Source organism: Cariama cristata, unplaced genomic scaffold, assembly GCF_000690535.1.
Source record: "Cariama cristata isolate BGI_N322 unplaced genomic scaffold, ASM69053v1 scaffold25145, whole genome shotgun sequence".
Lineage (NCBI taxonomy): Eukaryota > Metazoa > Chordata > Aves > Cariamiformes > Cariamidae > Cariama > Cariama cristata.
The window spans coordinates 54823-77345 of NW_009616702.1; the positions used below are offsets into that span (position 1 = coordinate 54823).

The 22523-nt window shown below is 38.2% G+C and overlaps 1 protein-coding gene across 1 annotated transcript in view; it reads left to right on the forward strand.

Moving 5' to 3' along the window:
- Positions 1 to 375: 375 nt before the first annotated feature.
- NFIB (nuclear factor I/B) overlaps positions 376 to 22523 on the forward strand; it is a gene marked incomplete at its 3' end in the record, with an annotated part of 39043 nt that continues 16895 nt past the window's right edge. Inside the window, exons 1-5 of the mRNA XM_009700246.1 lie at positions 376 to 451; positions 5073 to 5126; positions 16416 to 16484; positions 18646 to 18766; positions 20556 to 20674. Of these exons, the coding sequence (XP_009698548.1) occupies positions 376 to 451; positions 5073 to 5126; positions 16416 to 16484; positions 18646 to 18766; positions 20556 to 20674 (439 nt within the window). The remainder of the gene's footprint in view (positions 452 to 5072; positions 5127 to 16415; positions 16485 to 18645; positions 18767 to 20555; positions 20675 to 22523) is intronic.

The following is a 22523-nucleotide window of genomic DNA, read 5'->3' on the forward strand; positions in this document are numbered from 1 at the left end:
GATTTTTGCTGATCACATTATTTGCTTTGGAGGAGAGGGAGATATCATGCTTTTCTGTTGCCATGAATGCTTTCCTACCATGATGATGTTCTGAAAGTCTTTGAAAGATGAAGAGCTGATTTGGTCCCCGTGACAGCCCAGCAGTGGAGCTGGAGCCCAAGGAGGTTGGGCTGTCTCCATCCTTGAGCGGTTTCATGCGCTGACTTTTTAAAGCCCTGAGCAGCTGAGTTTGATCCCACGGCTGAGCTTTCCCTGGGCAGGGGCTGGGACTGGAGACCTCCCCAGGTCCCCAGCAGACTGAGGTGTCCTGTGATTTTTAGGGTACAACCATTTACCTCAAGTTTGTGATGTCAGGTGGCAATGCAATCCTGAAGGATGACAGTCTGGGAGGTAGTTGTGATTCTTGTTCATGGTAGTGACTCTGTCAGGTGTGAAGTCAGATGCCGTATAGGTATGTGAAGGCTTGAACGGCATCAAACTGATACTTACATGGTGCCACATCTCTCTGGTCCTTTATCCTACCCCATACCCAAATCATAGACTATCAAAGAACAAGGGTCTATTTATGTGCTGGTGAATGATTAAATTAGTATCTGTCAGCTGCGATTAACTGAGTGCAAAGGCTGTCTCCTAACCTGTGGAAAATGAAAAGTTAAATGTGTCCATTGAAGCCACTGAGGAAGTTTATTTGATTAATATGACACCTGTGGAGAATCTGCTTATTTCTCAGACATGGCTTTAAAAAGTATTTTTTCTTTTTACAGATTCTACCTCTATTTGTTTTCAAGGCCTTCAACGTTATGCTAATGCAGAGAGCCTTAAAAGCAAAATTTCTTGTACAGTATGGGGCATAAGGGAGGTATAGCATAACTTACTTTTTAAAGACAGTATCTTCTCTTATCAGCTGAAAAATGAAAGATTAGGCTACTCAGGTGAACAATACTAAAAATCCCTCAGGGAGGTGATGAACAGCAGTGTTACTTTCTTGGTTTTGCTGGGTTGTGCATACTTCGTGCTGCTGCTTGTTCAAGACAAGGTGGTGGACAGGGAGAGGCCATCTTGTCCCTCACTAGATGGCAAACCATCAGCTTTTTTTTTTTTTCCCCTCTGCCTTATGAAGCCAAGAATGATGTATCATGGGACCACCTTTTTCCTCATGTATGGCAGGGGAAATTGATGTTTTTTACTCACGAGCAGCAGACCTCAACAGTCAGTTTTACCTAACCCTGGCTGCAGTGAGAGTTGTCTGCACTCACAAATACTCATTGGGATTGACTACTAGAAATAAAAATGTGGGAAACAATTCAGTCTAAAATATGCCAGCCTCTTGACTCATCCTTTCATACCATCTTCTAAAAGAAAGAGTAATTTGAGATAAAGAGTTTGAATACCCTGGTGGTAGCTGTGCTGAATCATGATAAATTATACATAAAGTGTATCAAGGTTACATGAATATCTACCAGGTAACAGTAAAGACTGGCTCGAACCATTCTCATATAAACTGTTAATCTGTGGGGCAATAACTTGTCAAGGCATCAGCTGCTGACTTTTGGAGCACCAAGAAAAGCAGAGCAGAAGATAACACTCACTGTAGTTGTGAGGTGCTTATGAAAGCTGTTGTGTGGAAATGGTATGTGTAGGTGAGCTTTTGCTCTGTAGCAAATAAGGATAGGTATTTCTGAGATCTATGTGGAAGAATTTTTTTCAAGAAAAGCACATTGACAGTAAAATTTGAGAAGGAGGTTTTTAAAACAAACAGACAAACAAAAAACCCACAAAGACAAAAAATAAACTAAGGGAACTTATGGTTGGGAGCTACCTAAATGACAAAGTTGAAAATTTCAGTTTGATCACACTGACATGAAGGAGTTTTATTTGCTACTAGTTGTATAACTTTGCTTACAACTTCTAGCTTAGGAAGTAATTTTTTTTTAAATGTGCACAGAATTATTTGGTGGGAAAATTGAATATAAAGCCAGCTAGGCAGACAGTAAGTCTGGTTTATGTCTTTCTCCATCACACTGGAAGAAAAGCCTGCAACTTTTAAACCCAGGGCTCAAGTTGTTAATTAATGATCTTGTGCAGATGAGGACAAAGAAAGATTTAAAGTGTCTTAACATGTCCTTAGTTTCTGTGGCTTTCCAAAAATGCCTCTCACTCCCTCTTTTAGAGGAGCATTGCTCCAAGGTCTCTTTTTTATTCAATATTCTGCTTATAAATTAAGTTATTAATATAATTTATTGTTATAATGATAATGGTTCTCTTTTACTTTGCAAGGCTATATGCATCCAATCAAATCAGGAGAATGCTTTATAATTACTGACACTGGTGAGAGAATTGGATCATCACAGGCCATCTCAGGTCTGTGTCTTTCATCCTAAGAATGAGATGCTTCTATGTGCTTTAAGTGCAGAGTTATGTAGGTTGATACTCTAATACAGAATACAATTCTTTGCTTTCTCAACTGCTTTAAGTGAAGAGTTAGGTAAGTTGCTTCTCATATTCAGCTTACAATAATTCTTTGCTCTCTCAAGATCATTGAGACCCCACTGGTGAATATATTAGTATCATCTGCTGCTCAAATCAGTAGTGAGAATCAGTGTGTAAAAATCATGATTAAGAAGTAGTTCACATAAACCAAAGCTAAGTCTGACTGGCAAATTACCATAACTAGCCGACTGCTTATCCTATAACTGGAAAATTCTTTGCTAAGTTTATCTTATTATAATATGAAAAAGAATTGTTTAAACTACTATCAGTCTTTAAACCGTGGATCCAGAAAGTGACCATGTTGACTATGAGAAAGCAGGAGTAAAGGCAAATTGCTGTGCATAAGCTAAAAAATATTCTTCACTTTATGCATCTTTTCAGTGAATTTTAACAGAAGGAAACTTCAAAGGCTATATTCTGGTAGGCCTCATTAATCCAGTTTTGAATCTATGTGTTCCCCAAGCTACACTGTCCAAGCTTTATTTGGTGCATCTGCTACCAAATTGACACTTCATTTAGGCACACATCTGCAGTAGTTTTACACTTGGACCATTGCTGTGTAAAATTAATCCTCTCTGATAATCTCCATTTAAATAATAATATGTATGGTTTGCAGAAGCAGAGAATGCCTATTAGAAGAATATTAAAGTTCACCACCTGCAGGGTGAACCTTCCCATTGCAACACAGGAAAAGCGACGTTTGTTCATATAAAGGTTCACATGCAAAGAAGCATCATATTTTTAGCATTTCTTGTAGCTGATTGAGTTTTCAAGTTAGCTTGATTTGATTTTTTAAGGGCATGTGCTGTATCTTAAGATAAGAGCAACCTTATCTAGTTGGAGATGTCTCTGCTCACCGCAGGGGGGTTGGACTAGATGACCTCTAAAGGTTCCTTCCAGCCCAAATGATTCTACGATTCTATGATCTTCTCACGAAAAGACACAGGCATACTGAATGGCTACATATTGTGCTGTACACTGAGACTCTTTGAGTACCCAAGTGTCCAAACCATGGGATGTGCAGAATCTGACCGGGAGGCCTGCCCTTCATTCTTCCTAGTCAGCATTGAAGAAGATAAAGGAAATTTCATGTGAAATTTGCTATCCAATGTGTATTTTATTGTGTGCAAGAGTGGTTTCATTCAGTATTAGAAAATTCTGTTGTGTTTTTAATACCCTCGGAACTGGGTTTCACATGTGCCTTGGTCTTCCAGTACTCTGGTAGATCCCCAGGTGCCTGTCTTCTGTGACAACTGTCATTCAGATGAATTCAGTAGAACTTAAACTGTGAAATGGAAACAATAAACTACTTAAGAGATGTGTGTTAAGCTATGTTTGCTAAGCTACATAACAGATTGTAACAGATTTCAGTGAACTTCTTGTAGCAGGTGGAGGGAATCTTTCATTCTACGTTGAGGTAGCCCTCTTGGCTGTAAGAAGTGATGGGGATTGAAGGACAAGAATTTGTTGATATGTACTTTCCTCCTTTTCGATCTTTTTTCTTTAATTTGGACACTGTAAGCAGCAACGCATTCAAGAATGCTGACTTCCCTCTGGGTTCCATTTGGCAGTAGCAATTTCTGTGGTGCTACGATGCAATCTTTTGGTGGTCCTATGCTACTAACAAGCACTGCTACATTTAAAGTAATGGATATTTTGTATTCAGAATGTAAAACTGCTCCATTTTAGATACCTATATACAGAACAAATGGTTGTGCTTCATATAATTTCTTATTCTCTTTGCATACAAGAGTGTCTGTCATGTCTTACTTTATTAATAACAATTTCTTGCAGTGAAGCAGCATTTTGTTATATTATTGGTGTGGGAATACAGCAAAAATTAAATAGTTTTAAAAGCAATGCTTTTGTGAAGAAGGATATAATTTATTATTTAGTCTGTTAACTTTAAATTGCATTCTCCTCTTGATTCATTTGGTGCAAGTATCATGAAAAGAACAATCTTTGAAGTGTACAGGGTTTGGGTTTTGTTAATCTTTGTGTTACATAATCTTCATTTCACAACAGCAGTTCTCACGGGCTAGGAACACAAAGCCTATATTGTATTAAAATGGACAGTCATATCTTCAGTGCAGTCCTAAGTCTGTGGAAGCAGAGTAGGCCTTTGTACTTTAAGGAAAGGGCAGAGAAACAGGACTCATCACTGCCAGCGCCATTAGTTGCCTGATGCAGTGAGTCTTTCTGGTCACTGGCTGAGAAGAAACTGCCTCTGCTTTGCTGATTATGCAATGTCATATTTGAGGGAAGGAGGGAAAGGGAATGAAAAGGTACCCTTGTAGATGTGTTTACAACTTGAGTATTTACCTGAATGACTCTCTTGTCCTTATTCAGTGATCTATGAGTTCCTCTAACTAGGATCATTGCATCTTTCACAATGTTTCTGCTTCTGCATAAAATGGGTTACATATAGTGTGTTTATTCAATAATGCCTTCATGTAGAAAGTCAGGGAAATGACCTTTAAAGGACAAAGTTAAGTATTAGTTTAATACTGAAGGAGGCTATTAAAAGGTTGTGAGATACTTTCAAAACAAATTAGTAAAACGTTTCTTTCGTTTCTTTATAGATTCTGGACAACCAGGAAGTCCAAGCCACAATGATCCTGCCAAGAATCCACCAGGTAAATATAAGTTCCAGAGCATGTGCATCTAACATTGTTTGAAAACAAAGATACTACTGTTAGTAGTTAAAGAGAGCATAATTGGTCAGCAACTGGTAAGTACATATAATCGGGACAAGCTGTGATTATTTTAGTTCTTTTAAACTGACAATGCTTCAATTGTCATTTCATCAACATTCATTTAAGCTAAGGAAATTTTCTTTTAGTTCATGGTTTTTAGAATTTCGTAAGTGGCAATGGGCAGAGGAGTAAAGAAACAAGATCCCAAATAACTTTACTTTTATAAAAGTCTTAAAATGCTATGATTATTCTTTTATCGTAAACAGAACACAGTTGACCTACCTCTGAAGTCTGTGATGTGAGCTACCGGCTTATTTACTTTTAGTTTATATGTGCATTATAAAATGCAAATATGTTAATTTTTTATATTTTTCATATCAGCTCAGAGCAGTTTTTGAACATGTTGTTAATGGGTCCTGCTAGTGACATTTGGAATTTTTTTGAGAGAGATGTCAATGTAAACAGTCCTTTCAAGGATTCTCTAAAAATAAAAGTTCAAGAGAAAATCAAACCCAGACTTTGCCATTCTACACTGTTTAGACCGAAGATTCTTTGTATTTTCATGCAATTATTCTTCTAATCAGTTGGGCTGTACTAGTAAATCTTGTAATCGTTGTTTTATGAATTTTATTGGATAAGACAAGTGTGACAGAAATACTGTCACTTCTTAATGAGCAAGGAGTGACTCCTACCACCACTGTCATGCTGTATCTTCTCATTTCGGCTATCTGAAGAAGTGTCTATCTGAAATAAGCTGCAACTAACTCAGTTTGCTTTTTTTCTAAATGCAAAATGAACCACACTGTAACCAAGAAGTAGTTGTGTGATGCTGGGCTGCTACATATACATGAGTATTTTCTGGGTCTGTCCAAACATTAGGGAAAACAACCTATGTTGTGGCTGTACTGTTTTGTACTATGCATATGATCAAAGTATTCTTTACATGCGGTGGAATATGTCATGTGTGTTGCATGTGAATACCCAAAAGTGGGAGAACCATCATAGATTGTTATACAGAAAGCCATATTCTGGTAACATAAAAACCAGAAATATACACTGGAAGACTGCAGATATGTTTTAGAGATAATGAGGGCAGAATGAGTCAAATAACATGGTAAGCTCTTTTCCATGTGAGTTTTTAATATTATTATTTTTTTTTTTGCAAGGGACAACGCGGGCTTGAAATCACTTTTGGCTGGAGATTTCGGTGCTGTTTCTCTCCAAACTGTGTGGGATGTTATGAGTAGGCTTTTATTTCTCTATTAAATACATGACATAAATTATGTAGGATAGTGGTTTAAAAACCCAAAACAGCAAATTTGCACTAAAAACAAGCCTGGAAAATTTCCTCACAGATAATCACAGTTTTGTAAAACTTGGAGCATTTAGCTGTAAAGCATTTATTTTTGTTTTAGAATATCTGTTTGAGTGCCAGAAAAGCCAAATGCATTACCTCTTGTCATTTTTGAAGGATCCTTTGTAGCCTCTGGGTTTGGGAAGCTGAAGACAGGGTCTGGAAACTCACCTTCAACATGTTTTAAAATTCTGTTTTTAAAGTACCATTTACCATTTGGAGCGGGAAGGTAGAAGTACATATTTCATTACTAAGGATCACAACCACTATGACTCCAGTCTCACCAACCCTCATTCTCAACCCCGGGCTACTCCAGCAAAGAGTAATCTTGCTGCCAGCAACAGAACCCTGGGGAAGGCAGCAGATGAGCTGTATAAGCTTTCTTTTGGCAGCCTTGTGGGGCAAGACCAGATGCCCCAATGTTTGACAAACTCCAGTGTCTCGGAAGGTAGAAGGACATAGAAGGCAGAAAAATCTGTTGCTGGTTTCATGAAATTTTCTGCTTGAAATTTGAGCATAACACTTTCTTATGCATTGGGGTCACTGCTGGCAGCATTATTCCTTTATCTGCTGCCAAGTGGGGACAGAAAATGGAAGTTGGGCCTTGCTTCCCTTGAAACCCTTCATTTAAACAGAGACAGAGGCATAATTGAATGTCATCTGTCTATTTGAGGATACATGAACTTCTAGCATCATTCAGCTTCCCTGTGTGATACTGTCTTGGGGTTAAACTGGCAGGGAGAAAGCATTGAGGTTTGTGAGACTGCAGAATACAGGACTTCTGTGGCTGTGCAGGAGAATGAGAGGGAGTTGCACTCCATTCAGCTTGTCTAGGAAAAGGACTGCTGTCCTGTTCTTTCGTATTAAACTTCACATGAGTCTTATTATTAGAACCAGGCAGTCACTTCTGTCAGAACCGCAGAAGATATCCACTCTGAGGTTTGTTTTCAGTCCCAGGCCAGGAGCACGCGGACTGAAAGTGCCAGGAGGGTTTGTTCTTCTATCACATTTTGGTCTGATGCCTGCATGTCAAGGAGGCAGGGCGTTGGCAAGGGATAGGTGCTCTTAGCTTTTGGATACCACTGCCTTCACGAAGACTTTGCCAAGGAAGAGGACGTTGGAAACTCAGTGGTAGCTGGCGAGGCTACTGGTGTTAAAAGTGGGTTTTTCTAGGTTTGGCTAGACTGTTGCATTCTTTAGGGTGTCTGGTAATTTGCTGTCTTAACCATGGAGAGAGGGTAATGTCATTTGCCAAACAAAAGAACATTAAGAGCCCTTGCTGGAATTCTTTACAATATGTTCCTAAAAATACACTGAATACTTTGATAGCATAATACAGTATTAAGACGCTGTGGCTTGTGGTGAAAGTGGTATGTTTTGTGGTAGGTTTTGTAGCAAAATCCAGAGATATCCTTCGGTAAGTTTTATTTTTTAACAACTTTACTCTGGTATATTTCTAAAGAATAAAACTTCTTTTCTGAGAGCTGGGTTGTAAAGGTCGCTTCTCCAGAGGGATTGTTAAGTAGGTTCCAGAAAGATAGATGAGCTGAACTGAACTGGGCTGAGCTGAGAGAGAAGAAGAGTTTGAACACTGCTGTTGTCCGCATCAGTCGTGAGGTTCCTGGAATCTAAAACTTTATGCTATGCTAGCATAGTGCTAACTACTAAAAGTTAACATGGTTTCAAAAAGAGAATGGACATGTCTGTGGATCCATTGAGAGTGACTAAACAGATAGAGGCACACCTTGCATTTAAGTTTTAAAGATTGAAGTTTTAAGATTTAAATTTTAATACTGAAAATACTTGAAGCTTGGGACACTATCAGTAAAAAAAACCCAACCAACAAATACTTCAGGTCTGCCCTGTTTCTCACTATTCTACTGGGCATCTGCTCAGGGCTACTGCTAAAGGCAGACTGTTGAAGGAGACCTAGTGTTGCAGTTTCAGTGTAATGCTGTATTATCTGCTCCCTACAAGTCCCATAGATCTTTTATGTAGATTAAGAAAATCTAAAAAATGAGCCTTCCTTAACATGTGTGTCTCGAAATACCTGCAAAGGTGTGGGAGGATATGTACTGAAGATGGAGGGAGTGATCTTTCAGCAAGTTCATCTGTTAGGCATAAGAAAATTATGAGGGTGAGTAAAAAGAGAAAAACATCTGGAACTACTAGTAAGCTAGTGCTAATTACACCAGCCATCACAATTTGGTCCCCAGTGATATAGTCCTTACTAGCCACTTCTTCCAGTAGAGGATTTTCCTGGTTTTATTCTACTTTATTTTTCTTTCCCTTACTACCTGCTGGCCACAACTGTTTGACATTAATAAAGTTACTTGCTACCTGCCATTGACATGAGGTTGCTGCTTGGCAGACTTGATTTGTTTATACACCAGTGTTAACACTGCTGTGTCCAGTTGTTGCCATGTTGCTCAAATCTTTGAACACAGCCTTCTTAAGCTGCTAAAATAAGAGTAAGAAATAGCAATACTGATAAAATGTTATCTTGATACGACAATAAGATAGGATAGACAGCTGAATACAATTTGAGGAATCAAGAGAACTGGAAACCTGAGGGAGTGGATACAAGTTCCTACTGGTGCTTCATGTTCATCTTTTGTCTTCTGGATGGAGCTGGCAGGAGAATAGTCTCTTCTTGTACGGGTCCCTTCAAGATTTCAGAGCTATATTTATCCAGCATTGAGGAATACAAGAGATGACTTTTCAGAAGATACAAAGGAAACCTAACCATCCTGACACAGGCAGTGATCAGCCTCATTGGTGAGGGAAGACAAGTGTGTTCAGATTTTTGCTTTTGTCCAAGAAGTTGAGATCAAAGATTATTAGAGCTATGTTTCCTAGCATGTGAGACCTGCTTGTTTTTTTTCCTAGTGGAATTTACTCCACTTTAGCTGGTCCAAGGAATATTTTAATCTAAATTTTGCACTCTATAACATCAATCAGGGCTGAATGAGGAATGCAAATGACTCAGGTTTGAGCCTGTGTGTTGATGAACATCACATTATTTATACAGGGTGACACACTTTTAGATAGAGAGATTGAGAAGCTGTCTCTCTGCCTTTCATGCCTCCTCACTGTTTTGCTGCTTCTTTCCCCCACAGTAATCCATGATATGTTGTCAGGGAATCCATCTAGTGCTAAGGTCTCTAGTCTGAATGAGGCATAGATATGTGAAGCCCCAACCCCAGCTTCGGTGCTCTGGAATTGGTTTTCCCCTTCTATTTTCACCAGAAGTTTTATTCTGGGAACCATTTCCAAAGAAGACCTGAGTGAAATCACCGTCTATTAATTTTTTTTTCTAATTGAAGAAGGTGTTGCCAAAAAAGCTTGCAACCAGCCTCACCTATCTCTCAATATGCAAATTGCTCTTGCAGCTGTAGAGCCCCAAAGGCTTTTTTGCGCTTTCATATGGGCTAGCAGCCATAGGGAGAACATTCTTTTTGGATCAAGCCCTAAGAAATGTGTAATAAATTTGCTTATATATGACTGTTCTAGATAGAAGTATTCTGTTTTAAGTTTTAGAATGTATGGTTTCAGAAATAACCTTTGAAGAGTAATGTGGTCTCAACCTTTGCTCTCTTTTGGAAATGCAATAAGCAAATGTCTTACAGTTTTGAATGACTCAGAACACAGATGGTTTCATTATTTTACTTTATTGCGAGTTACCCTCTTGTGGATGGGGAATTAGCCCCCTAATTAACAGGAAGAGAAGAGATATTCTCTGGCCTCACCATTGTAAGTAGCTTTTCTTCTGGAAGAAATGATGCCATAGTAGCAGTTTGCGGATTCAGACAGAATCACATTTAAACAAACATATATTTGCCTCGCTTTTTCAGCATGGGAGTGGATATTCTGAAATGCTTGCTGTTTCCTGTATGCCTGCAGCTGTGCCATCTCAGATAGTGATCTTCAAATAAAACAGGGTTGGGTTTGGTCAGGGCTTGATTTTCTGTGGAGTTCTCCCTTTCCCAAATGCTCTATGAATTAGTAATGCCAGTGATTGAGAGGTGATACTCTTCCTCCTGAGCCTCTCAGCCCTGAGCCAGGTGAGGTATTCTGGGGGCAGTGTGCAGTTGTGCTGTCTCGACAATCAAACCTGCACAGATACCGCAGCCCCTTTTTCCAAAAAGAAGAGTTTTTAGCCTTGCATGCTTGTCAGAGATTTGGTGTGGGTGATTACGACTGTGTACTGGTTTAGGATTACTTCTGAATTTTTCTTTGCCTCAGCTATTCCTGTTTATGAACCTACTGTGTAAATAAATTATGTCATTTTCACTTCTGATGCTGCTGTTCAATGATGAGCGCAAGTTTTTTACTTCTTCATGTATAGAGCAAGCATTTACTAAAAGCTCTTATGTTACCAATTAGAATTGCAGAAACCTGCTTTGGCACCAGAAAATTCCTTTTTTGGTACCTGGTAGTCCTGTAGCTGTTAAAAGGCAGCTGCCCCAACCTCTTTTTAAATCTTGGCTGTAGTTTGTGTATAACCTGAGACCCTCTGGAGTGGAAGGCAGTATGCATTTGTGTTGGTTACCCTTTCTGTTTCTTGCTAGGTTTTGGGGTAACTCGCTTCTTGGATTCCAGTACATGGATTCCAGAGTCCATTAAACCAGGTATTTACTTCTTCAAATTACTGCAGCATAGAAGGATATTATAGTTCTGGTTATTAACTTGAGAGTATTGAAAATCTCATTTGTTTTTGAAAATGGCACAGGCAGCTTCTTAGTTCCTTATTGTGCTAAAAAGTTCAATGGAGTCAGGAGATCTTTCTGCAACATGTTTGTTTCCTGTTCCAGTTACAACTCTATTGCAACTTTCAGGAAAAAAATCAAAACAAACTGTGGGCATGCAACAAGGCTCGAGGCAGTCGTGTGATAACCAAAATAGCCTCATTCTCTGGACAGACCGTAGTTCAGCTGTTTTAAATGACATCATCACTGAAATCTTCTGTCTCACTCCTTGGCTCCTGTTATCTACCCTCAACTGCCTTTGTGAAATTCTAGTTCAGTGGGAACCTGTTTCTGGTACTCTTTTTAGGATACTGGCTTCAAAATGCATGCAATGAGAAAACAAACTGCAAGTCTGCTGGCTGTATGTTAACTTACTATGAACAGTGTGAGACTAATTTTCCATTACCATTTCTGACTGTGAATAGTAGCTGTATGCCACTAAGATTCCTAAGAGCTTCCTGTGGAAGTTAGATATTGCAGAGAGCAGCAAGAGCTGATGCTTAAAAAATCAGTTTTCAGAGATTCAAACAAAAGAAGCTGTACAATGAAATGATTTAAGCTTTAATTGTAGCAGTTTCAGAAGTCAAACAAACCTGTAGCAGCAGCCAGGACATTACATTGCATAACTTAAAGTCAAGCTACAGCTCTCTGCTAGTATTTTGTAGACCAGGCTGAAGCTACCAGCCTTTCTTCTCACAGTACCTCCTGATGTTGAACATATCTCACTGCTAGTAAGTCTATCTACTGCTGTATAATTGCTCTTTTAAAGATCCAGAAATAAAAGTACACTAATATGAATTGTTTCCTGCACTGATTGGATCCTCACTCCTGTTTTATAAGTTGCTCAAAATCAAGGCTGTATCAGTGAAAAAACTAGATGTTTAATGATACCAGGAAGCAATTTTATGTTTTGGCACTAGTCAGTATGCAGCAGGACATAAACAGGCATTCTGTTCATAAAACTACAATTAAATCAGAAGACAAAAAAAAGGCTGGTTAAAGATTTGTAAAGCCAAATGTCACTGGTAAATTTCTAAGTAATGTGAGAGCAAGCCCCTTACAGTACATGTTAGTGCAAACTGAAAATATTTTTCAGTAGGTTTAAATAACTTTTTTTTTTCCATTTGAAGTCTTAACATTGTTAAAAGCTATACTTGTAACTCGGCTCTTAAAGGCGTAGCACAGCAATAGAGTGGAAGATGTATAAGGACTAAGGCAGAATAACTTCTACAGTGGTTGGAGGCATTACTGAAGCTTTCTCCTGTTACTAACTGTATGAGGGTAGTCTGATCAGAACTGCTGCTCGGCTTAACCTGTTTATCTTTCATCTTTAATGTCACTGGTCTGGTCATTGTAGTATTGTTTGGAAAATGTATTTTTCAGAAATGAGTTTTCTGTAAAAAAGATAAAGAGAGAAGACAGATTTTGTACTCACAGTGAAGGAAATACACAAAAAAATCCACTGTTATTTATAAGTTTTGGAAGTTACTGACTTTGTACAGAACTGCACTGTGGTGGTTTGGCAGAAATGTTCTTTTTGTGCAACTCAGATTTTTAAGAATAGTGACAATTAGTGAAATGTGTTTCAGAGAGTGTCATCTCTTAGGCAAGATGAGTTTTGGTAATTGACAATACTCAGTGCTTATATTAGGTTTGAACAATAAAGACAGCAAAGTGTTATCATGACCATCAAAAGATACAGTAAATCCTCTATGAGGAGTACAACAATAGACTGTTATCAAGTGTGTTAGTTTCGGTACTGAACAGATCAGAAGCACACACCAGGAATGCTAATTTAAGGCTCTTTAACATGTTAATGCAAGCAGTGCATTAGGGAATACTTAATTAAAAAAACAGTAAGACCTATGCCGTACAGAGTTTCACCACGTTTTTTTTTTTGCATGCAGTGTAATAATGTGAATATGAATGTTAACTCTAATTCGGCAGGGAGAGCAGCTTCACAAGGTAAAAAGCAGTGTCTCACACCAGAAAGTCAAAATGATCTATACTGTTGTCCTGCTGTATACGGTCTTACTGTTTATTACTTTATTGTGTGTAGAGTGCATGTTTCTGCAAAAAATTACAGCAGTTTAGTGGCACAGAACATTTTCCTGTTGCACAGCTGGGAGCTGAGAACAGTTCTGTAACATACTCACCATGGATTGTCTTCCTAACTAGTTAAAACTATTGAAGTCCACTGGTGCTGGAACTGATCATACTGTGTTTATTTTTCTGCACTCAGATACACCACTGGATTCCACCCTCCCTATTAGAACATAAGGCTCAGGATGAAGTTGCTCAGTGCCTGTGACATAGACTTTTTATTGTTGTGTCAATTTTTTAATAATATTTTATCACATTATGTAGAGAAAAAAAGTCATGCTATTTTTTAAGTTGATTGAGATTGACAATAGCTGCAGTTTTCCTCTGTTTCCTAATCCCAGGCAAGCATTTGCATATATCTGTGGGCGTCATTATTTTTGGACCATCCAAGGCATGGTGAAACCTGGGTGAAAGACAGTGATCTGTCAGTCAACAATGCATACTTTTATGAGGGGGTGATAAATAGCAGTACCACTCAGTGGCAGAATTTTTTCCCTGCTCTCATTTCATTATCACAAGGAGAGAAACACTGTATTGCTCTTTATGTTTTGTGGGTAATCTCAGTGTTGTCAGTGAGCAAAGCTAATAAGTCATGAGGGAAAGCTAAAGATTAAACACATGTGTCTATGTGTGTCTGCACACATACGTGTGTACATCGCTATTCTTATATATAAAATCCTACACAGGCATTTTCTTTTTTTAATATGAGCTTTAGGGCTTGTTCTCACTATAACAATAGCTTGCCTAATCTACACTTGGGTAAAGCTCCTGTCAAGTTAACCTAACTTGAATGAGAGAAGTTTGCTTCAAGGTAGTGGTATTTGGATAAGCAGCAGAGAAGTTCAGTCTTGTCTCATTACCAGCTTCAGAGTTGGCTGCATGTTTGTACACTGGCTTTAAGCCACACTTCACTTACAGGCCAAGTAAAATCAAGAAACCAAATTTTTCTTTGGAAATCTCCCTTCCATGTACTTCTTCAGACTGTTCCTGCTGGAGGAAATAGGCAGAGGAGGGAAAGATTACCATTGTTGGAGGAATTATTAGCATTCATCCAGGTATGCCAAGTTCTGTCAAATAAAGAAGTAAATATTTGAGAAGCCACGTCAAGTTTTCATCCACACAAAAAACATGGAGAAAGGATGCAAGAGAATGCAGAAGATGAAAGAGAAAGACTCTTATTTCTTAGAAACTGAAGATGAATAAGATTGCAGAGAGGCCAGCAATGTCCAAGTGAAGGATAATACAAGAGGAAAAAGTAACGGATATGGAGAGAAGCTGTTGAAAATGAGAGGGAGAGGAATGTGAAAGAAGTGAAGAAAAAAGAGAGGGAGACCTGCAGCACTGCTAGTGGAAATAAAGACATGCAGGGATATCGTATGAAATTATGTTGACTGGAAGATGAGAAGGTGATGGCATTGGTGTAACATTGTTCAGGATGATCCCACAGGCCTACAGTGCTCTGCACACCCACTGCGCTTGCTCCCGACATGGCTTTTCAGCTGGGGAAAACTGACGTTCGCTTACAGGTGTAGCCGTGTAACAGAGATGTCAGGAAATGTGCTCGGTTGGATGCGTTCACATTCTTTCAGCTTGAGTTGTCAGGTGCATTGTTTGTACCTGCACTGGTAAATAATATCAGAGGTGCCAGTTGGGGGGCTCTGTGGGCCTAGTAGAACTACTAGTAAGCAGCGAAAACCACTCTTTTTGCCTCTACCCTCCTTGTTTGACCCTGAAATGTTAGTAGAGATTTCTGCAGATATACCAAGCTCAGATCTCTGAAGTGTACTACTTTTACAGTCACTTTTCTGATTATAGTGGCAGTATTTTCTTAAATTACTTGAAGATGAAAGCAGTAATTGCCAAAAGAGACCTGAAGAGAGTAATACTGAACCATTATTTTCCAAATCAGGAAATATCCCAGTAGGTGCACTTTTTATTTGTTTGTTTGTTTTGTTAGTTTAGACATTTAGCGTGCTTTTACTTACCCAGACATTTGGAACAGAAAATTGGCAGTGTATTTCCAAAAGAAAAAAGCTATGTTAATTCAGAAAAGTGACTAGAGAAACCACGGTAAGAAATTCATAGCACACCGTCTCACATGAAAGCAAATAAAAAAGTAATACTGTTGGAGCAGCAATGTGCACCAAGTATAGATCTAAATATTTCTGTTGGTAAATGGTTGGCATTCCTACCTGTAAGGGCTGTGATGCCATGTAATCTCAAATTCAGTCAAGTAAGATTATGCAGTGATTATTGATATGAGACTTCCACAGAAACCTGGGTTTCTCAGCTCCCTTTTTGTAATGTTATCTAGTTACTCTACTGAGATAAGTCTTGATTATCAGCTGTTGTTTCACTGCAGTACACCAAGCTGTGCCTGAATTTCTTGGCAGGGAAAGTATATTATATACATTTATCTTAGAATAAGTAAACATAAGCCACAACAATAATACATAGTTTCTTAAATGTAGGTTTCTAGATACATAATTCAACATGTGTATAAACAACCCACTGAATAGCTCAGCTGTTTTGCCCAGTTCCTGCTTTTACTGGAAATAATAGTAAACCCCTCAATAGGCTCAAAGGTGATGATTTGGTAAGGGAGGTGGTAGAGTAAAGTCATTATCAGCAGGGTAAGAATCTGTTTAGCAGAAATGTATGCAAAACCAGAAGTGCTCTATGGTGAAATTGCTCAGTCCAGCTGATATAGTTCTTAGTTCAATACTGACTTAAAAATTGAAGATACTGATGAAAGGAACTAGTTTTTAGACATTTTCTGGATGGTTAGCTAGAGAATCAGTGTATTGCTTGGTGGTTATCATACACATATTAAAAAATTGCTTTCTCACAACTTGTCATGATTTTTTACACCTCTACCTGAATTTCAGCTCTATTTAGATCCTATGATCAGCTTTCAGTGTACTTTGGTCCATGTATTGTAGTTCTGGGACTCTGTTGATACTGTATAAATTTACCTATAGTTATTTGTTTATCTTCTCATTATACTATTGTGATCTTTTTCAGTGTATCTTGAAGACAGTTTTGTGAAATCAGGAGTGTTCAACGTGTCAGAACTTGTGAGGGTGTCCAGAAGTAAGTTATCATCTACATTTAATAATTTCCAGAGCCTACTATAATCAAGTGAAGGTTTTCTTGAAGGTTTTTTTCCTCCCCAAGATGTAAGATGCATAGGAAATGCCTGTAACCACGCACAATTTTAAGATCTTTGGCTACAGTATTACAGTTCATCTTGCATGTGTTTATAATAAACCCAACAGAAGTCTTCTTTTGTCTCTTTGATATTTAAAGATTGAATCAATTTGTTATGTGTCCCTCTGCACAGCTAAATGGACTGATATGTCAATAAAATTACCATATGTAACAAAACCTTCTATTTGTTAGATTTGCAGCTTTTTAAGGTTGTCCTACACATCTTTGGATTTTGCTAAACCATCTGATTATTCTTTTAGTTTGTTTTTTAATTTGTAGCTCTTAAAAGAAAAATCACAGCATAGATATAAAGGATGACTAACTTAATCTATTACACACTTCTGTTTCTTTTACTCATAGCACTGGCTGTAATTGAATTACTAATTATGTTGGCTTGTTTTGGCGTCAGAAATATTAGGCACATGAACATGGCAAAAAAAAAGTAGCATAAAATATAAATATAAAAGGACAGGTGAAGCTTTTATTGCAGAAAGAAAAACCAAAATGAACATAAATAAGATCTGTTTTGTTGACATCTAAGAATTTGCTGTAATAGTATGGCATAAAACCAGTACTTATTTTCATTTGACATTGCTTTCTGAATGCTTTTTTTCTCCCTTTAGTATCCACACTGTTAAAGTATTTCTCTTAAGGCTTCATTAGGAATTGAACAAAAATACTTGAAAGTTATAGTTAGAAGTGTCCGCAGTGATGACGCCAAAGTTATAAAAACTGAATGGTTCAGGAAAATCTCTTTTCTGGTGAGGTGAGGACAAAACCAGTGAGGCACAAGTTTCCAAAACTGTCTGTCCAAATTTTACACAGAAGTTAATTCAGGCCAGGTCAGGATGCTTGAGGAATTTAATTAACTTAGTGAGGATTAAGGTGCATGTGTCATTTCATTTGCTGTGGTCAGAAATTAATATTCAACAATTAAAATTATGTTAAGTCTTTCAGCAAAATACTGAGCATTGCCATCCTGCAGTGTTAAGACATATTCTTTTTGTGTTTGCTGAAAATAGGGTTTTGCTGTTTTAGGAGGCTGAGGATGTATGAAATCCAGCTTTCTTTTAGTTGTCAGGTCGTTAAATACATTTTAAAGTATCAGGCCATTCAGATTAAAAAAGAGTCAGTATTGTAGTTATGTTATGAAATAGTACCTTCTGCAGCTGTTGTACACTGTATACTTCTAATAATAAGCTTTAGAGCATGTGGTTTCTGTGGGATTTCTTACCATGCATTTGTTTAACCTCAAGCCACAACAGAGTTGTACTTTAACTGTCAGGAAAAATACAAACCTTCAGCTACATTACACAACATGCAATTATTCTTTTAAGTGCCAAAGGTAGTTAAAATGCACAATGCACAGACAGTGAACAAAGGTAAATATACCACAATATGTAGCATATAGTTTGCTCCTGAAATGCCAAGACGTACAGTACACAGACTCTGTAAGGAGGTGAAGATAACACTGAATGTGTGTTTTTGTGTGTAGGTGTACATATGCAAAGCAGTACCTGTGGCACTGGGTGAAAGAAAAAGGAGGCAGCAAAACATGCTGTCAGTACAGAAGGCTATAGTTCATACAAAAGAGTTAACATTAAGGGAAAAAGTGTTTGTCTGCCCCCAAGTTTGTCCTTTCCAGTTGTTTCAGTTCTTTAATAAACAGTGTTAGCTGCCCTTATAAACCCTGCCTCATTCACTGTAAAAGTCTTTATACAGAAGGCTTGACTTCGTGCTGAGGTTTGTGTTACCTTCTTCATATAGGTGATTCCAGGTTGTCTATTATACAACAAATATATTATGTCTGTATAACTGCTAAGGGATTTCTTAGCCATAGGGGAAGGTAATAGGGGAACTGGGGAAGATAATTCACTTTTTTAGATATAGAAACAGTGATAGAACTTGTTTGTACTTGGTTTCTGCAATAGGCAGAAAATCAGATACATGTAGTAAGATCTTGAAGTTTTTCCCAGTGTTAAATATGAAAAGATGGCTGAAAAGATAGAAGATTAACTTTGACTCACGATGATATGTTTTTCAGCACCCATAACCCAGGGAACTGGAGTGAACTTCCCAATTGGAGAGCTTCCAAGCCAGCCATATTACCATGATATGAATTCGGGTGTAAATCTACAGAGATCCTTGTCCTCTCCACCAAGCAGGTAAAAACTTGAAATAAGTTCTAATGTGTTTAATAATGTGGGACAAGCAATTCACAAATACTGTCAACAGCCCACTATTTTATGAATTTGCTCTGATTTTGTGAGGTAGGCTACTTATGTAAGTTACCATAATCTATGTACAGATACATATGTTACAAATCTTGTAATTTGAGTGGAGTCATTATTGCCTGTCATTGCTGTTGATATCAAAGATGATAATAACGTTTGTCAGGGTTTGAAGTGCTCAGTAAATCATCTGCCAAGAGAACAGCTACACATCCTGGAACTGCTCCTGAGTTGCAGGAAGGTCTAGCAGCCAGGAACCTGCTGGCAGGGCTTGATGCCACAGGGTGGTTGCAGGTACAACGGCTGTCTTTGAAGGCTCCCTCTTGAACCTCCATCTTGAAAGATATGTTGGAACAGATACTGTTTCCTGTGGAAAAGGCATTAGGACAGGTATATAAAGACAAGGTGTCTTTATCTGTAGCATCACCCAGCTCATGAAAGTGTGTCTCCTGCCTCACCCTTACAAGGGGCATTTCCCAGCACAGTGGGAACAAGGAGGAGCATGTGAGGTAGTCACAGGCTCTTTGATTTTTCTCAAGGGTCTCCATGTGCCTGCTACAGGCAGTTCGATCTGAGGGACCCACTTCTTCCTTGCTTCACATGGTCCCTTCTTTCAACTCTGAGAAAGACACCATTCCCCCCTTCAGGAGCAGATGTCAAGCGGGCAGAGGTGGAGAACCTGCTGTGCCCTCCTTCTGGCTCCCAGATGATGTACTGTCACACCCCTGGGGACCCTTGGTTTTCTGAAACTGTCCGATGTACCATGACATTATAAGCACTATAGGACCTCTCATTGCCCCGTGTTTCTGCACCCCAGTGAGTCAGGAAGTGTCTGCACAGTGGGACAGGATTTAACAGGACTGTCAGGGACCTGCGGTGTTCTTCCACCAGCACCTGGTGCTTCTGAGTTATTTTGCTCATATTCCTCTATTTCATTCCATTGTATTTTCAGCTTGGCAATTCTCCTAGACCATTTTGGAAATGGATAGATTGATTCTCACAGTGTTGTCTAAATAATAATCATAACCATAATCATCATAATACCACCAGCATTAAAACATTCATCCTAGTTTTCTTTGGCAGTCAGCATAACAGCTTCAGTATATACTGTTACGAAGAAACTTGACTTCCCCCACCGTATTGAAATGCTGCCTCATTTTATATAGTGTGACTTGAAATACGGACCTTTTGTTGTTTTTAATTAAACTAGTCTAAAATGAAAAGTCTTTGTTTCAGGGTAGACCTCGTTGAAAGGCTTAAGATTTTGACCTGGTGAAATACAGTAAACTACTTTTTTTCCTTATTAACACATTCAGAAAAGTTTCTGTTTTACCTTGACTTTATTAGTAATACTTTTCCAATGCTTTGTTTTGCTTTTATGGTTTCTGCATAATGTTTAACACTCTCATGGCACAACTTTTCTTTGGTAGTTACAGGAGGTGGTTTCTTGGTTGTTCAGCCAAATGCTGGTAGACTTTTATGTTACCCATTCATGCCATCTCTGAAATATTAAATCATGTGAAAAATGCAAGCACATACCTGCATTACATATTATTAAATAACATTGTCTATGTAAGTTAATGTAAGCTCTAATATTCACTTTTTTTGTGCTTTGTGTGCCTGAATTACTTTGTATTGAAATACTTGTTGAACTCCAAACAGTTTATATACCAGTACTAGCTGCATATCATATTTACTGCCAAATCTCATGTTACTTCAACAGCAAAAGACCCAAAACTATCTCCATAGATGAAAATATGGAGCCAAGCCCGACAGGAGACTTTTATCCTTCTCCAAATTCACCAGCTGCGGGGAGTCGGACATGGCATGAAAGAGATCAAGGTGAGTAACATGGGGCCATTTTACCTCAAAGTATATTCAAATATACAATAAATCTGCATCTGCCTTTCCAGTACTGCAATAAAATGATGGCTGTTTAGGAGAATCATTATTTTTCTGTCTGGTATGTGTATTTGCTGGTTGTGTAAATGTAGTTAAAACCAACAGTCAACAGGATATATTATAAACAACCACATAATAGTTTTTCCATCTGATGACTGCCTTATCTGTTGTTTGCAAAGATGTGTGGCAAGTGAGGTACTTGATATTGTGTATACTGTGATCATCCCAGCAGGATTTTGAGTACAATGGTTTCAAGTAAAAACCAAAACATCTTCATACTATGCTTGAGTCAATATTAGTTTACTCATTTTTTATTTTACCATGACAGACTTCTATATGTGCATTTAGTCCATACTAGGTGAGATAGGCTCTTTTCTAAAGAGCCCAGACATAGCTCTGTGGGACTATATCCATATGCTGAAGGGTGTTGGTAAGTGGTGGTGTTTTGTTTTGCGTTGTCAGAAGCGGCGAACATGTTTGTGTGGAAAAGAAATTTATGGCTGTCCAAACAGTAAAATTAATTGTTATAACTTTCCCTCATGTTATCTTGATACTTTGGAAACCTAGATGCCAGTGTAGTCTTTTCCCTCACTTTTGTGATGTGAAAACGTGTTTAAACTCGCAAGTATTTGAACAGTGTTAGCTGATGGATGCTCTGGCTGAGGTGCTGCAGCTATTTGGAGAGTCTGTGAAATGTACAGCACAGTATGTAAAAGTGAAATAGAGAGTGCCATTCCTTCCTTTGCTGATCTTCCAAGGTTTGCCCTCCTTTTCCCTGTCCGCTGCTCATTGTTGCTCTCAGTTCTTCAGTAACCAATCAATCCTTTGATCTTATCTTATTTTTATATTATTTTAGGCTTCTTTTTTTTTTTTTTTTTTTTTTTTCCTGTGAAGTTTTCTCTTTCATCTCTGTGTGCAAGGTAGCATGTGATTGGTGTTTAATTTAGCTGCCTTTTATTTTCATAGTTTTGTTATAGTTGGTCTCCTTTTAATCTGCTTCTGCCTAGCCTCTGATATGTGTTCTCATCATTAGGCTATTCCTCTCACACAGTGTTTACTAGTTTTTTTCTTCATCGTTTCTTTTGTACTTTTTGTTCTCTTAGAGGCTCTGATATTTTCTTATTTGTAGCTGTTTGCAGTATTCACTGCTGAATTAAAAAAAAAAATAATCTTGCCCTTGACTTTGCATAACCAAACTTAAGAACAGTGAAATAGTTTTGCCAGCCAGAATCTTCTCCTGTGTACAAAATATTTTCCTCTGTGACTGTTACCTGTTTTGCCATGACACTTTATTATGATTTTTCATAAAAGACAGGGTTGTACCTCAACTGATTTTTGTGCTTTCAAAATAAATTACTTTTACTGTTGTGGGGAAAACAGCCCATTGTTGCTCTCTGAAGTGGTCTCCACATATCCCTACTTGTGAAATGAAGCCCTTTTGTGCTTCCAAGAGAGCTGTGGGGGCTTCCAAGAAATGCAATGCTGCATGGACGGCTGAGCCTGAGTCCTGCTGACAGAGCCTTTCACAGATGATCTCTATAGTTCCCAACTATATCTCAACTGCTTTTTAGCTCTTGAATCATTCTGCTTGTAAAGAACTGTGCTCTGGTTTTGTTCAGTTTCACCAGCCTTCTTCATGTCATATTTGCCCGTAGTGAACAATGTTACTGTTCAGATTCCTTGAACAGATTTACAATGAACCTTTACTTAATTTCTGTGCCATTAGGTAGCTAGACTTCTGGACTGAAACACACTTTAACTCTCGCTATATGTTTCATAAACCAGAGAA